General features: G+C 39.9%; 1 protein-coding gene across 1 annotated transcript in view; it reads left to right on the top strand.

Annotated features, from left to right (window-relative positions):
• Window positions 1-18,299, top strand: part of LOC129764363 (bifunctional heparan sulfate N-deacetylase/N-sulfotransferase) — a 503,807-nt gene that overhangs the window by 383,262 nt on the left and 102,246 nt on the right. The window contains exon 4 of the mRNA XM_055763357.1: window positions 9,214-10,235. Coding sequence (XP_055619332.1) covers window positions 9,481-10,235 — 755 coding nt within the window. The 5' untranslated portion in view covers window positions 9,214-9,480. The remainder of the gene's footprint in view (window positions 1-9,213; window positions 10,236-18,299) is intronic.

Below are 18,299 nucleotides of genomic sequence, written 5' to 3'. Positions count from 1 at the left end.
ACGGATCGTGGAAATGGTAACTAAAGCGTTTGATGAAGCTCAACATATTATTTGCTCTATGGATAATTGTATTATAATGATCAACGAACGTTAGTTTCGAATCTAAGACCACGCCTAATTCTCTTACTCGTTGGCATCTATTGATGGGTTGATTTCCCAGCTTAACACCATTGTTCAATGGTGTTCTTCTTCTTGTAAAAGTCTTCAAAGTGCATTTCCTTACATTGAGCTGTAATAAACTCTACACTATTTACAGTACACTATTTATAAAATATGTCAACTTCATTTTTGAATGTTTGATAGTCTTCTTACTTCTTAATTTCCATATACAGCTTCATATCATCTGTTAATAAAAACGCAAACGTCATTGACAAATAAAATGAACAAAAGTGGTTCCAAATGAGAGCCTTGAGGAACTCCGGATATAACAAATATTGGTTTTGAAATTTTCCCATTAAATCTCACCATTTGCGTGAGGTCAGTCAAATATGATTCTAGCCATTCCAATAGCTTGACTTCTATCCCTATTTTTTGAAGTTTAAGAAAGAATAAGGGTATATCAACACGATCGAAAGCCTTACTAAAGTCAGTGTATAGAGCATCAACTTGATTACCATTATCCATTGCATTCAAAGCGAATGTGACAAATTCCAGCAAATTTGTTATTGTTGATCGTTGATCGTAATTCGTGGCTTTGTGTTGAAAAAGTTTTTGGTTTATTATGGCTTCAAAGAGTTTTGGAATGCAATAAATAATTGCTGCTCCACGATAATTTCTTACATCGGATCTATTACCGGAATTGAATATTGGTACAAGAGAAGAGTTTTTCCATATTTTTGGGAACCTTTCTGATTCCAATGACTTATTGAAAAGCCATAAAAGTGGATGAGTTAATTCAGATGCCAAATTTTTTATAAAAACCGGTGGAATTCCGTCAGGACCACTTAGTATTTCTTATAAAAAATCAAACGAAAACAATAAAAAAACGTTACCTCCTTTGAGCTCTATTGCCAATGTTTCCGATGCTTTCGGCGAAGTTTCGGAGGTGCTGTGGGTTCTGATCGTCGCAAGCCTTTTGCAAAATAGGCTTGCTTGTTTGTCACATCTGTTTTATCCATCTTGTTTTCGAGAATAGCTCTAAAATTTTCAATTCTTGGTTCGGCTCAGGACTCCGGAGTAGTCACAATATGGGTTTAGTGCGAGTCGATAGGAAGAATTTTTGTGTTTTTTCACCATATGTTTTGGATCGTTTCCCTGCTGGAAGATGCAATTATCTTTCAGTCCCATTTTCGGCCTCGACTCTTCCAGCTTTTCGCAAAGAATGTCGAGATATGCCTCTGCAATCATAATCCCTTTGATTTGGACCTAATTTACAATCTTATGAGAAGCAGCCCAAACCAACGTTGCGAACCTTCCAGATTTATTTGGAATCTTCCAGACTTTTACGGATCACCCAGACATCCAGACTAGTCTTTATCTAGTCCAGACATTTCATGATTCGTCCAGATTTCTCCAGATTATTCATCGTAATAATCTAACATAAACTATTCTGGCTGGCTTCAACTTTCTTGAAACAATTACTCTATGACATTCATTTATAGCAAACTAAGCTGTGGTCCCTTGTGAATCAGCAACTTTGATGAGATTCATGAGTTTCTGAAAATGAAGCCTCTGAGGATGTCACATCAATGCGTGAAAAGATGGCTGTTATTAGCAGCAGTTGCTTAGAGAGTCCTTGGTAGGTTTGCGAACAAGCTCTTACAAAGTAACCCTTTGGTGTTGCAAGCTCTACATTCTAGCATTTCACGACATTTTCGGACGGTTCCAGATGTTTTTCATATGTATCAAATATTACAAATTTTAATTCACTCCATGATTTTTTTTTTCGAAAAAACGTAATTTCATAAATATCCAGACAAATCGAGACTTTTCATTCACCCGCCTCCGGTTTTTTTTGAAAAACACTTGGCAAAACCATAATATTTTCACCGCCATGTCACATGGTTGGTTAGAGATCTCTGTTGTGGAGTCCCTCATTGCTATTTCGTCAAACTCTTAGTCGCCCTTCTTTGTCGAACATAGGAAAATCCCAAACCATGCTGAAGCGTATGAGTCACACCGCCCATTGAAATGCACTGATTATCCATTTCTATTTACCCATCTTTTAGTCTATTCTCTTTTTTTATGATTTATTATTCATTATTTATTATTTCTTAGCAGACTTATCTCACTTCTTAACTAGGCGAACCTAGCCAGAATTTTCACCTGCCCCCGGGCTTCTGAATGCCAAAGGGGGACTAGGCTCTGCGGAATGCACGTATCTGCATGCTCGTGCTGTTTCAGTCCTGACCGAGAAATTGTCGGACAATCGCGCAGGTGCTAAGGATGACCGACTTTTGGATGCCGGCCAATTCCTTCTCCATGTTCAACACCTTTAGCGCTTCCAGAAGTGTCTTCGGGACAATTCCAGTTCCAGAGAGAACGACTGGAACAATTCTTGGGACCTCCCTTAGCCCCCACAGTTCCTTGAGCTCCACGGCCAATGGTCGGTACTTGCAGATTTTGCGACCGTGGGTCTCCTCCAGATTCTGGTTCAGTGGAATAGCGACATCGATGATGGTGACTTTGCGGTCGCTCTTGTCGTAAACCATTATATCTGGGCGGTTGTGGTGGATCGAGAGGTCGGTCAGAACAGTGCGATCCCAGTACAGCTTGAAACGGTCATTTTCCAGGACAGGTGCAGGCAGGTACCGGTAGTTTGGTACGTTGTCTTCCAGTAGAGCACATTGGAGCGCCAGTTGTCGATGAACAATACGGCCCACGTTGTTGTGGCGCTCGGTGTAGGCTGCGTTGGCCAAAACGGGACAGCCTCCCATAATGTGCTCTATGTTTTCACCTGGTTGATGGCACATCCGGCAAATGTCATCAACGTCTTGATGCCAGACGTACCGCCTGCAGTTTCTCGTCGGCATTATCCTGTCCTGGATGGCTATCATGTCGGCTTCTACTACTGAAGAGAGTTCACCACGCGTTAGCCACAGATTAGATGCGGCCTTGTCGACGTGTGGCCGGTCCAGTTGATGGGGGTGGGCACCATGCACTGCCTTCTGCTTCCAAGCTGCAATCTTCTCCTCCACTGTCTGCAGATTGCAGTTGAGTTGGTACTCCGCTTGCGCCAAGTGCAGAGCGCTGTATCCTCTGTCGGCGGCGCAGACAGCCCGGTATAGCGCGTTTTGGTTGGCGCGTTCTGCGAAGTACTCGCGCAGTTGTCGTACCTGGGCAACACACAGTGCAGATATGTCGACTATTCCAAGTCCCCCTTCTTTGCGTGGCAGTGAAACTCTCTCCAGTGCCGATTGAGGATGGTGCATTCCGGCCTCTTTGAATGCTTTCCTCATCCTCCTCTCAAGGTCCTCTAGGTCAGTTTTGCTCCATTTGACTACACCAAAACTGAAGGTCAGCAGGGGAACCGCGAATGTGTTGATCGCGCGTACCTTGTTCCCCGCGTTGAGGAAAGTCCTCAGGACACAGTTCACTCGACTCAAGAACTTGTCTCGCAGCTCCGTCTTGATGTCGGAGTGGCGAATCCCGGTGAGCTGTCGGAATCCAAGATATTTATAGGATTCGCCACGAACCATGTCTCTTATGAACTCGCCGTCATAGACCTCGTAACCTCCGCTGGTTATATACCGTTCCGCTGGTTATATACCGCCTGGCCGACTATGGCTGCGTCGATGATGGCCTGGTCTTTGCAGCCATGCGTATTTTTCCTGCATCCTTTCTGCTCTTCTGCGATGATGTGATGCTGTTCGCAGTGAGCAGAAACTTTGGCGGTAATTATGCTGCTCAGTATTTTGTACAGACTCGATAGGCACGTTATCGGTCTGTACTTTGATGGGTTCAATGTGTTGCTGTCTTTCGGGAGGAGGAAGGTGACGCCACGGATGGCGAATTCAGGAAGGTTGTGTGGGTCACGTAGCACCTTGTTGAAGCACTCAGCTGTCTTTGGATGTGCGACGGTCAGCTTCTTGTGCCAAAAGTTCTGGACACCATCGGGGCCCGGTGCTGCCCAGTTCCTCAGGTACCGCGAGGCTTCGCGGACATCGTTCTCTCCGACGATGATAGCTGGCATCTCTCCAATTTCACCACAACTCTCCTCCTCCCGTCTTAACCACATTTGCCCGTCGCGATGTTCTACTGGGGTCTCCCAGATACCAGCCCAGAAGTTCGTCACATCGCTAATATCTGGCAGACCTTCGCGGTAGTCGGGCTTCTCGTCGCTAATGTGGTCGTAGAACGCTTTCTCGTTATCTCTGAACATCCGATTTGGTTCCTGGCGCTTTGCAGAGTCAGAGTAACGTTTCAGCCGTTTAGTTAGGACGCTCAATTGCTGTACCAGTGTGTCGAGTTTTTCCGTCAGCTGGTGAGCTCCCAGCTGGCGAAGTTCAGTAGGCCGCACGATCACAGCAACTTGGCGACATAATTTCGCCGATCTGCTGCCTCTTTTGTACGCCATCAGTCTTCCAATTGCGGCGCGCTTGTTTAGGATCCGTTGCTCCAATCTCCTTCGCCATGGAGGCTCACGCCTTTCACGGAGATGTTGGAGCAGTCTGCCTCTTGGCCTAATACGGTATCCTAAACTTTTGGCGGTCGCCACAGCAGCACAGTAAACTTTCAGTTGCAGCTCCTCCATGTTCTCAGCATCAACCAAGTGCAGCGGAAGAACGTGCTCGTTCATGAGCTTTACTACACTTGTCAGCCTGCGGGAATGCTGCAACTTCGGGATCCTGGGGCGCGACAAAGGGTCCGTGTCGCGGAACTGTGAGATCGCCTCGTCGTAATGGAAGACCAGATCGCGTAGTAGTTGTTGATCTGGCTGTGGGTCTTCCGGCTCAGGGGGTTGTTGTACTGTGGCCTCCACTGGTGCTGATTCGCGTGCCCCACTCGCGAATGAATTGCTCAGCCGTACTGAACTTCGTCTCGACACATCGCTTGCTCTGCTTGTTCTGGAGCTTAGTTCTCTCTGCACCTGCTGCTTGATCTCGTCGACTTGCGTTTGAGAGAGCATATTGTTGCGTACAATCGCTCTACGCCTCGCGTTCATCGCGTTTTGGTCAAGCCTCCCGACGAACTCTGGATACGCTTCCTCGAACATTGTTAGTATTCGAGGGCGACCGCTCATGTCCGTCTCCAAAGCAGTGCAGATGTAATAGGCGCGGATCACGAATTCGTTCATTTCGTGTGTCCACATGATCCGTCGCCTAGTAGTACCCACAAGTGTGGACGACTGTCGTCTGACAGTCGCAACACGCCTCGTAGGCGCAGCGTTTCGTTGGTGATGTCGATGGCTGCTGTTTCCGTGTGGCGGTAGCTCTTCGGGTTGAACCCGGCTGGTGGCCCGCTCTTGCACCTCGCCCTCCAGCCGCTGGCCGCTCGCTCTTACTCCCGTTCCAGGACCAGCTCCAGTTCGGGGACCCTCCTCGGGCGATCGCATTCTAAGTATTCTTCGTGAACGTAGCTCCATTTTCTGGGTGTATCTCCTTTGCCCGGGAGACAGCGGGTTGGCAAGGCCTCCATGACCCGGGAGGCCTTCCCCGGGAGAGATATAGCGCTCTGACTCGCTCGCACCCCCTCACTTAGCCACTTTCGACACCCGTTCTCGGAGCCAAGACCAGGTGTGTGTTTCCAGTTCACGCCCGATCTAAAAATGTCGTCATATGATCTTCGTGGAGGCGTGAGATAGGAACATTTGAGACCAACGGGCAGGCTCCTACCCTAGTGTTGATCCCCATTTGAGAACCAGATTTTCTTATTTATTATTATTTTTTTTAATTTTTTTATTATTATTATTATTTGTTCTCCATTTACTCTTTTCAATGCTGCTTTGAAAGTTCAGTTAAATATCCTCAATATTGAAAATCGTGGTGGTTCAAAAGTAACGAATTTTCGGTCCAATATTCGACAAAATCGGAAAAAGACAAATTAATCAGATTTTTTTTTCGCAATTTTTCACGAAAATTCATAACTCAAAGATTATAACACCTAAAAAATGTTGATCGAAGAATTTTATGTAGGAAATTGAAATTTCAGAATAAAATACCAAAAAGTAAAAAAAAAATAAACGAATAAAAAGTTATTTAAAAAAATTGAAAATCATTTTTCTAAAAAACATATTTTACTTAAAAATTCAAGACAGATATATGAAACGTCGGAAGACGAGCACTTTTACTGGGAACTTTCATGTTTTCTTTGGAAAGATTACGACTAAACCTAAACTTGTTACAAGTCATGATAACGATATAGTGTATTTCACAAAGATTTAGATCATATTAAAATATGAACTTCTGTCAGAGACGTCAACCGAAGAAAAGGATCTCATTTGTGGAATCCGAACAAATGATGCTTTCAAGTTTGTCCCAAAACGTGCGGTCCTTAATATGTTAAGTTTGCCAAGGTTTTCTACTGTCTACTCATCGATGGAATACCGTTGATTTTGGGAGGTATTGATATTTTAATTCCCTTTCCATTAAAGCTGCCATTTTGGGTTGAATCTTTTTGGTTTGTACGATAATGATCGTCATTTGTAATAACATCGCTGACTGTGGTTCGAAGGATTGTAGCTGAATGTTTGTATGTTAGCCTGGTACAATGCGGCTCCTGTGTGCGTTTTGCTCATCGTTGACCCCTTCAGACCTCTTTTTGTGCGCGCTTTGTTCGTACAAATATACGCCTTCCACCGCAATCCCATGCTTGCGTATTGTATGCTGAGTTAGCATATAATTGAATTTGAAAAACACGAATATATATTTACAAGACGTTCATTGGAGATAGCAACAGATCTACTAACCGATAATCTGCACCACATATATCTCAACTGTCGTAACAGCTGCATTTGTGTTTATAAAGATTTTCATCGTGAAGTAGCACATGCCGCCGGGGACTTTTCCTCCAGTAGCACTTTAACTCGCAGATGCTTCAGACGAAGTCCTTTTTCTCATGGATTGATTCGATATAAATATACCCCTTTATTCCGCGCGGCGAGTGACGTTAGATTGCAAAATTTACTACTTTATTCTGGAAGCCACTTTACTTTTTAGCTCCTATTTGACGCTCGAGTAGATAACAAATGAGGACACGACTTCAAATATCACCTAGTGACGAACTATAGTCACGCCATTCGCCTACGGGAATTCAGTCACTTGAGCCATCTCACGTCATTCGCCGCGTAGAATAAGGGGAATAGATGCTGCTTAACGTAGAATCACCAATCACAGATCGGACAGACAATATCTTTCTGCTGAGTATACGTCATCATGTATACGTATGAAGTGGCGCTGCTAGACATTTTACCATTTTACCACATACAGTGATACAAACTCAAAATTGTCCGTCCACTATGCAGATCTTTTTTTCCTTTTTTGAAAGTTGAAAACAAACTTCCGGAACATTCTATCTAGATAAAGTCATGACACGAGACACGAGAGTGAAAACCTTTTCACTCACACTCGTATTCGTATGGTAGTTGAAATTTTAACTCGATTTAGAATGCGTTGATCAAATTCAGAATTCTATCTTATGTATGGTAACCAGTGTTGCCACACGTACATATTTATCTGGAAAGGTACAGATTTGTTCGTTATTTTTAGTATAAATTCTGTACGGTTCAAAGTACAGGTTTTGATTTTAACCCCTCTGGTACAGATGAAAATGCGACAACTCTTGTTGATTGCAACTATTTTTAGTAGCCTTTAGCCTTCAAAAGGACCTTGCGGTGTATTCGGAAGGAGTATTCATCCATCCAAAACCACTTGTTCGGTTTTGAAAATAGTTATTTTTTTAAATTTGATGGTTTCGAACTTTCCTACTCATATTATTCCTATAGTTTTTACTACGGGATTGTGGAAGAGTATCAATAACTTGTATGAATTATCGCGATTGATATATGCTGCAAACTTTGTTTTAATTTAGCAACACGTCAAGAACATGCCAAATTCGTCCAAACGTGTTTCGGTTGCCAACATTTGTTTCGATTCATTCTCCACATTGACAATCTACTGTGGTATAAATTTGACAGCATATATTACATATTTAGTGAACATAGAGTTGTGGAATCAAATCTCGGAACATAGAATATTTCCAATTATGATAGTAGAGCGGAGGAATTTTTGTGACAATAAACACTCAAAATACTACATGTCATAACAAAATTTGTTAAAAAATATGCCTAATTATTTCCGCAATCTGACCGAAAAAGTCACTGATAGGGGTATCCACTTGAAGTCAGGCCCGGACTGCATGAGCATTTCTCAACGAAGCTTCCGCATCTTTGTATCGTTCCTCCATACATATTAGTTTTTTGGGAACTCGGATTGCCCCAAAAGTAAAGGAAGAAAATCCCATATTTCTCAAGAACACATATTGCCATCTGTGAAAAAACGAGTGAATCAACAAATAGTGCCAAATTTAACAGCATAGTTACGACGAAGTTCAGAACAGAGCAATAAAATAAAACAACGGACCAAATCGGGAGCGGAGTGTGGGCGCAAACACTGATTCTTTGCACGTGTTTGTGTGTATGTGTGTGCACACTTGTTCCGGTGTGATTGTCCGTCAAAAAATAAAAGTCTGATGTGCCCAACCGAGCTTGGAGCGCGGAACAACAGAACGACAGCTAATAAAGAAGCGAAACACACAAGTTTACCGGTATCTAGCGGGAGCGAAAAAAAAAGATTTCCAACGTTACCGGAAAAGAACGGAAATTCATCCCGTTTCCTGCTTTCATCGCTAGAACAAATAAAAAACAAAAAAAGCTCACAGATAGCTGCTGTTCGACATGGCAATATAACCCACGTCGGAAGGATCTCTGCTTTTTCTTTTCATCCGCGTTTGGCAACTGCCAAACAAGAAACGGAGAAGTTTTCTCAGTTCCGCGCCAGTTCTGGAAGTGGAGTTTTTTTTTTGCGACAAGGTGATATTATTGCCTTGATTCGACTTCGGGACATTGAACAAGCGTAGTTCGAATTTTGTTTAATGCTTCAAGCGCATCTCTGATGCACTCACTCTCTGAATCGATTCTTCGTGTCAGTCGAAACCATAGAAACATATGAACTAATTTTCCACGCCGTCATCCAACATTCCATCGCATCAAATCACATTTCGATTACAAGCATTCGACTGCCAACTAATTTCAGTTTCTCTCCTTTTGTTTCGCAGGGACAACATTCCACGGTCTGATCCGACCCATCAACAACAGAAGCAGCAGCAGCTCATCTCGCAGTAGAATGTATTTCAAAATTACATCACGTTCATAGGATTAATCATCACACAAACAAACAAACACACAGAAAGCCGTGTTATCATCACCAGCGAAATCAAAAACAAGTTGTTAGCAGCGCCGCAGCTTGCGGGACGCGCAAAAACGAACGCGATACCTACAAAGGCAAAGAATAGTCCTTTCGGTGTGAGTAGTTATCTCGCACCATGAAAGGATCCGACTCTAGCACAAAACTATGGAGCGCCTCGTCTTCGCCATCAGCCAGCAGCCACGATCTGACGACGACCAGCGACAACCATCACCACCGCCACCTCCACCACCACCATCAGCATACGCAACAGCAGCAACAGCAGCTGTTCCTGCCTATAGCTATGAATACCCTGAACAGCAACAGCAACAACCCGCACACGGGAAGTGGTTCTACACTGCACCTGCTGGAGGCCGGTACCGACAGTCCGGGTCCGGGTGGTGGAGGCGGAGGAGGAGGTGGAACCGGAAGCGGTGGACTAAAACTAACGACCAGCTCAGCTTCAGCTGACAAAGTCGACCACAAGAGCAACGGGTACGCAGCGATGCGCTCCTCGTCTTCTTGCACGATCTACGGCTTCAATGGCCGCAGCGGCGCTGGAAGTGGTGGGGTTGGTGTAAATAGTAATCATTTCACAAACGGCCATAGCAGTACTACCAAAACCAGCAGCGGTAGCGGCAACGGCAGCAGCAGGAGTAGCAGTAGTAATAAGAGCTATTATTTCTTCGGTAGCGGCATCGGATATTCCGGCTGCGGAGGCCACCATCACCACAGCGTGAGCGGTGGGCCCGGAAGTGCAAACATTTTCGCGCGGTGCTGCATATACCTGACCAAGGGACTGAACCTGCGGATATGTGCCGTCGCGCTGGTGATAGTAACGATATTCTCCATGCTGTATTATAACTACTATATGGACAGCTCGCCGATAGCAAGGTATGTTCTGATACAATCATCTGATACAATAATGTTTTCTTATTTTGGTCTGAGTATGTCATGGCGTGAAACGGATTTGGATAGGAAATGATAATTTTCTGCTTGACTTTTCATGAAACTTTGAACTCCGCACCTTGCTAGGGGACTTCAGAATCGATTGGTGATTACGGATTGTTTTTTTTTTCCAGCGCAACTTTTTGCGGGTTTCTCCAAAACATATAGAAATATCAGCGGATTTTGTGTCAGAAGAGAGAGTGCTTGGCTAGATTTCGAAGCGTCGAGTGATACATAAGTACAGGCAAACCTTTTTCTTTGTACGAGGGATAGGAACCGCACAAAACAAATCGTACAAAACTTCACCAGTAGCTTTAAAAATCATGTTCATGGATAATTTAGACCCAAATACGCATATGAAGCTGAATGGATGATAACTTCGTCAAATATTCTTCTTTAAAAAAATCCCACAAAAAAGGAACGTGCAAAAAAAGGTTTGCCTGTTAATAATTTCATTTCTAACTTTTTTCTTTATTTTAATTTTTTGTCCCTGAATAAGGATGTTTTTTAATATCTGCAGTGTACTTTCTGCTTCAGTTTACTGTTATATGATCAGTTCACGTTAAAGTAAACTGCAACATTTAACGTTAAACTTTTAATAAGTTTTTAACTTCTACAAAAGTGAACCGATTTTTATTATAAAAAAAGCTTATTTTAGGCATTTCCGATGTGACCACCCCTTTTTCCGATTACGCGTTTTAGACGGTGAACAAAATTCTTCATGCAAAACTCTAACATTACGACTTCGATGCTGTTGAAAATCCGAGTTATTTCTTCTTAAGTTCCTTAAAATTTTGTGGCTTATTAACATATCAACGGTTCTTCACGTACCCCCAGGGGAAGTAATCGACGACGAGAAATGTTGAAAATCGTACCATAAGAGCACAAAGTTTCATCATTCGGTTGCTCGAGTAATACGATTACACTAAAAATACACGTTCTTGTGAATTGTACATCTTGACACTAAAAACCATCCGATCAGACTGAACGAGTAGCCGAATATTATCATCCCGAAGTAGGGAATGCAGTGTTAACATCGACGGGGCGAAACAAAATGTTTCAAATGAGGTATTCGATTTTTTTTTTACTTGAGCGTTTGATCTGAAAGACCCTGTATATTAACGAACGTTCTCAGTGAAATTTTCGTCGTCTCAACGTACGCATTACTTGATTCTTTTTATCAGTAGTAGACTAAATTCTTTTTAACGTAATAGATGCGTGTGGGAAAAAAAATTAAGAAAAATCGTGTAATTTTGAGCCAATCGCGTAATTTTGAGAGAATCGCGTAAAAAAAGATTTTTGGACGAGCGCTCTTCACAACCACACTCGCACGCGCACTCGCAGAATATCTCTTCTCATAATCTTCATACTCTTGAAAAAAGAAGAAAAATCTATTTTCATTTCTTCCCGATATTTTTGCCCACTACACCTACACATATCAAGATAAAAATGTGTACGTAAAATATTCTAATACTTGAAAGTTGTAGCTTCCAAATGAAAGTTTTTGAAAAGTTGCCAAAAAAATTTGTTTTTCGGTTTTCGGTTTTCAAAACTCAAATTTTAACGTCTGCAACAATAATAATTGAGGGGCTCAGAATGCAAGGGGTGTAAGTGACTTGATCGATTTCTCTTCATCAACTTTTTATCTAGTTAATAACTCAACTGCAAAAACGTTCCAATTCAAGTTTGCTATAGAATACGATAGATGAGGCTCTGGCCTATCTTCCACATTGTCAAATACAGCTGTGAATGTATTTGCAGCTATCGATTAAATCACTTACACCCCTTTCATTCTAAGCCCCTCAATTGAAGTTCGAATGAGCTAATATTTTGCATAGGCTATATTATCGTGCAAATCAACATTTCGCAACAAGTTACAAATGAAAAATCGAGATAATTATTTTTATTGGCACTTTAAACCATATGTTTCGTCTCGTATTCCGAGAAATGAACTGTTATCTCTAGATCCAGAGTGTCGATTTTTGATATTTTTTTTCTCGAAATAACACTAGATCTCGACGGTTCATGCAACTTTAAGACATTTAGCATCAACATTTTTTTTTCGGAACCCCGATTTCCTTTACTCCCCCCTTGGGTGATTTTCCGATTTTCAAAAAGCTGAAACTTTGACCGCCGTTCTCCCTTAAATCCGATTGAGCTGATATTTGGCATAGGGTGTTTTTTCGAGATGGTAAACATTTTGTATAGGGTAACTTTTTGATATTGTAGGGTCGATTTTTTCCCATACATTCATTGGCACCCTAATATACAGCCATTGCATGTCATGTCATGTCGCAAAATATTAGACCCGTATTTTTTAATTTTTTCATTAGGGTGCTCATTTCCATTTTAGGGTGGGCCGGAAAATTCATTTTCTCCCCTTTTTTTTTTCAAAAAATGACTTTTTTGAAAATTCATTACTTTTGAACTAATTCAGACGATCGGTATAACAAATTAAAGCAAATTACTTAGTCTTTTCTGGAAAAATATTACGCTTGCCAAAACTCTCGATACTGTTTTCGTAATTATTGATTGAATTTGTTTTTTTGTTGTTTTCATGGCTTTGGACTAGAGGGCGCTTTTTTATATTTTTTCTTGACAGCTAAGGGTTTTTCAAAGATTTTTTGGGAAAAAGTGGAAAAACTTATTTTTTATACCACCCTAAAATGGAAATGGGCGCCTTAATAAAAAAATATAAAAATAATAATATATATCTAATATTTTGCGATAAAGAACAAAATTACCTCTTTTGACAAAAATCTGAGAACCACTGGCTTTATATAGATGCATAAGGAATACAAAAAAAAACTTTGTGGAGGAAGATAGAGGATGTTTTAAAATACTTTTTGCATTTCCTAATACAGGTCGGACTTTCGGATTCGTTTTTTTTTTGCATGTATTTTTTGTTTTTTGAATATAAAAGAGGAATTTGATTTTTGATTCATCCCAGTCAGAAAACACCTTTCTCACATGAAAAAATTAATTTACCCAGATTCTCTCAGGAGGTGATAGGCGATCATATTTGATGAAAAAATCCTTCTACGCATATGTTCGAATTTCAACAATGACAGAGTTATAGAACTTTTTTCTGTTTCGGACTCTGTTGCCTTCATTTGAAAGATGAGAAAATTAAGTAGAGGATATAGTAGTGGAACATCTAAATTAGTGTATTTTAATAACATTCTGGAAGTGAAAAACTTAAAAGTTAATAATTTTTATGTGTTATTATTACTTTTATCCTAAAAATTGTACTAACTGGATTGTTCCTATCAATTAAATTGAAGCTCTAAAACCGCTCTACAATTTGTTCTTTGACACTCAAATTCTATCTTTCTTAATTTGGCTGCAATATCGATATAAAGAATTCCTGGTAAAAATCAAGCAAAATCTCCAAAAATCACTATTTTTACCCCACTGTACATATAATAGCCACTCAAATTTCACCTTAACGTTGAAAGGTTACATTTCTTCTTGAAATAAGTCTTATTTGAAATATAAAAAAAAATTTCCAAACTGTATATAATCGAGTCCGACCTGTATCAAATGAAAGGGATTGACTAGTAGAACAGAGTTAGTTATTAAAAATGCAAATCCAAAATGGCCGTCACCACAAAGTGGCGCCAAATATATTTTTTTTTTCAAAACCACATCAATATGAGAATCAAATGAAAGTGCTGGACTAGTAGAACATAGCAGATCATGAAAAATTCAAACTCAAGATGGCCGCAATCCCCAAATAACTGACTACTTTTAAATGGTTTCATTCAGCTTGCCCTGTTTGTATGTATGTTTGAGTGTTTGCAGGATTGCCCCACATTAATTGAAATTTGACCCCGTTCCTGATCACTGATTGTTCTGAAATTTGGAACATGCCTTTAACTATACTGCCATTATAAAACTGCTTAAAAATTCAATTTGGCCGCCGCTAAAAATGGCTGAATGGCTTGACTTGGAGAATAGACTACATTATGAACAACATAAATTCGAAAAGGTCATCGCCACTAAATAGTCGACTATGTATTTTTTGCATTCCCCTCAATACAGGGAGACTTCGATATAACGTACCCTCGTTATAACGTACACATTTTCGAATTCCAAAGGAATAATTTTGTGAATATTATTTTTCTGTAAGAACAATGAATTATCTATATTTTGATACTAAAGCTTGGTTTGTACTTTTAACCAATCCCGAAGTACAACTGTTTTGTGATTCCGGATTCTAAATGAATCAAATTCAACTTTATTCAACAGTACAAAGAGAAACATCATGAGAAAGGTTAGCTTCGTCTTCTAGTTGAATTTATCCATTAACCTTACTCAAACAGCAACACAATAAAGTAATATAAGCTACGTTTCTGAGTTCTTTATTATGTTTCGATAGAACGTACAATTTTGAAGGTAAAATGTACGTTATATCGAAGTTACCCTGTATTGTTATCAAATGAAATGATTTAACTAATGGAATACATTAAATAATTAAAATATTCCGAAGAAAGTTGGGTAAGAAAGAAGCATTTAAAAAAGTTGAATGGTTTTATTGTAGAGATACCATTGATACAGATACAGATACAGATACAGATAATTTACTAAAAACTAGAAAATAAAATAAATAAAACAGCTTTTTAAGTTATACGGATTAATGTACTAAAAGCTTGAAAATAATTAGACAAGTAACAGAATATAATTTAGTAGTTATCACATCCGTTCCTTCATTTATGTTTGTGTTGTTGATAATGTAGTGTATTCTCCAAGTCAAAAGGCGGCCAAATTGAATGTTTCAAGATCATGGAATACGCAGTTTTATAATAGCAATAGAATAAAAGGTATGTTCCAAATTCCAGATCAATCAGTGATCAGGAACGGGGTCAAATTTCAATTAATGTGGGGTAATCCTACAAACACTCAAACATACATACAAACAGGGCAAGGTGAACCTTTAAAAAAACATTATAAAGTAATTCTTTATTTGGGAACTGCGGCGATCTTGGATTTGTAGTTTTCATAAATAACTGTGTTCTACTAGTCAAGCCACTTTTCATTTGATACCCATATTGAAGGGGTTGTGAAAAAAATGGCACCATCTTGTGATGGTGTCCATCTTGGATTTTCATTTTTCATAAATAACTGTATTCTACTAGTCAAGCCTTTTCATTTGTTACCAAAATTGATGGGGTTCTGAGAAAATATGTAATCCACCATTTTGTTGTGGCCGCCATCTTGGATTTGCATTTTCCATAAATAACTGTGTTCTACTAGTCAAGCCCTTTCATTTGATACCCATATTGATCGGTTTCTGAGAAAATATGTAATCCGCCATCTGTTGGTGGCGGCCATTTTGGATTTGAATTTTCATAAATAACTGGGTTCTGCCAGTCAAGTGCTTTCATTTGATACCCTTCTTCTTGAATGGTGTTAACGTTCCCTGTGGAACTTCTGCCGTCTCAACGTATGCATTAACTAGCGTCATTTATTAATACTTAGTTGAGATTTCTTAAGCCAAATAACACGCCTTGAATGTATTCCGAGGGGCAAGCTCTAGAATACGCGTGACCACAGTGCAAGTCGAAGGAAATTTCTTTGACGAACTTGCGATTCCTGTTCTGGCCGGGGGGGCCAGAACAGGAATCGAACCCGAACACCCGGCATGATAATGTGAGACGCTAACCACTCGGCCACGGGTGCATCATTTGATACCCATATTGGCTATTCAATATGGAATTATTATACAAATCATTCAAAATTACCGAAAATCAAAAATAAAATACTCCGGATAATCGAGTCTAAAATTCCGGATAATCGAATCCCGGATAATCGAGTCCGACATGTACCTTCAAACATTCACGTTTTCTTACCAAGCGCAAGTTCATAAGTCCAATCACAGACCTGCTCATTGATTGATCTTCTAATCGACCCCGTTGAATTTACCTTTTACTAAAAAATTCCTAGTACTTCTACTCATCATTACAATATCAGATTATTTTCAGACACAATTCTCGTTCAAGATTTTCCAAATTTGGCTCCATTTGCTTGATTAGTTTTCGAGTTATGCAGAAATTTGTTTTTAATTGTATGACAGCCCACCCAAAAAGAGGGAGGAGAAGTATCTAACCATAGAATCATTTATTGCACCCTAAAACATCCACAATGCCAAATATTTTCGTTTGCTTGATCAATTCTCGAGTAATGCAGAAATTAGTGTTTCATTTGTATGACAGCCCCCCTTTCCCCTCCCCTTAGAGAGGGGGGTGGAGTGTCTTACCACCATAGAAACATTTATTGCACCCTAAAACCTCCATATGCCTAATTTGGATGCTTTTGCGTGATTAATTCGCGAGTAACGTAGAAATTTGTGTTTCATTTGTATTGTAGCCCCCCTTAGAGAGGGGGAGGGGTCTCAAACTATCATGAAAACCTTCCCGGCCCCAAAAACCCCTACATACCAATTTTCATGTCGATCGTTTCAGTAGGTTGCGAGTCCATAAGAATCAGACATACAGACAGACAGACAGAAATCCATTTTTATATATATAGATGTAGGTACCCCCAGGGACTCAAAATCTGCCAAAAAGTCAATTTTGATGAAAATGGCGTTTATAGGGTTTCTCAAATAAACGAGTCTATGTCTATTTGACTAAAATCGTTAAAAAACATTAAAAAAATGACCCTTTATTCCGCGCGGCGAAAGAGGAGAGATGGCTCAAGTCAGTGCATTTCCTTAGGCGAATGGCGTGACTATAGTTTGACACTAAGTGAGATTTGAAGTCGTGTCCTCATATGTTATCGACCCGGGTATCAAAAAAAAAGTTGAAAAGTACGGTAGTTCCCACAATGAAGCGAGAAACTTTGCTATATCACGTCACCCGCCGCGTGGAATAAGGGGGAATTTGAACGCCTTGCGATATTATTAGCAACAAGAGACTCGGGGCTTTTCAACAAACCCAAACTCGTATTCATTACATGTGATTTGAAGAAAAATCAATTTGTATTTACCAGTTGCATGAAAACTCCCAAAATCGGACAAACCAACATCATTTACCTCATGCTAATATTGATAAACAATGATAAGTACCCGCTACATTTTTTTTTTTGAGATAATTCTTTGAATAAGATTAGGATAAGGAACTCTTTCCCTGTAGAAAATCCCATCTTCCGATGCATGGATGGCTTGTTGGTTGTTATATGGGCTATTCATACAATTTATTTCAGTATTAAAAAAAGGTTTTTGAGAAAAATGAATTTTAATTTTTATAACAATTATTTTTCAGTGTGATATTAAATTTTGATAATTTTCAAAGAAAATTTAAATAATTTCCCACATTTAATATTTTTATAAAAATTTCTTTTATATTATTATATTCTTATGTTTTTACATCATCAAAGTTTCACTGCACTCTGACATGATGCTGCTAATGAATAGTCGAGTTGACATGAAACTCGCCAATAATGGCATGTCAGTGTCTTGATTTTAATTTTAAATTTGTTATGATAGGTGGATGGTTTTTTGTACGTGTGAACAAGAAAAAGAAAAATTGTCGTACTGATATGAAAGCGACGGAACGAAAAATCGAACTAAAGTGATTAAATTGCAATTAACCGACGAGTTCAAATAGCTAAAAAAAGGTGAAACCAATTGATTAGTTTTCGGAAGCATAAATTAACGATTGATTCCGATGTTAATTAGAGCTCCGCATCCTATGCAATGGTTATTTCATGTGACAAATAAAGAGCACATCAAACAGACTCAACCACTCAACTAGGGAAAATAAACTACGTTTCCACTGTGTGTAAACCGAATTGGCCGGTGGCTTTTCAATTCCAATTAATCGTTCCGACGTGTAACGAATGTGCGCATAAATATATGAAACAAACAGTAAACACACAAACACACAAAATGTTTTCCAGGCGATTTTTTGTCACTTTTGTTCTGTTCAGTATTTTAACTGGGTTTAAATTTTTCATCGCGCTTAGCAAATAATCGCTACTATGAGGGGGGAGAAGCGCAAACGCAAC

The sequence above is a fragment of the Toxorhynchites rutilus genome, chromosome 2 (genome assembly GCF_029784135.1).
Source record: "Toxorhynchites rutilus septentrionalis strain SRP chromosome 2, ASM2978413v1, whole genome shotgun sequence".
Taxonomy (NCBI): Eukaryota; Metazoa; Arthropoda; class Insecta; order Diptera; family Culicidae; genus Toxorhynchites; species Toxorhynchites rutilus.
The sequence above is the reverse complement of the archived record's forward strand: the minus strand, read 5'-3'. Positions and strand labels throughout refer to the sequence as shown.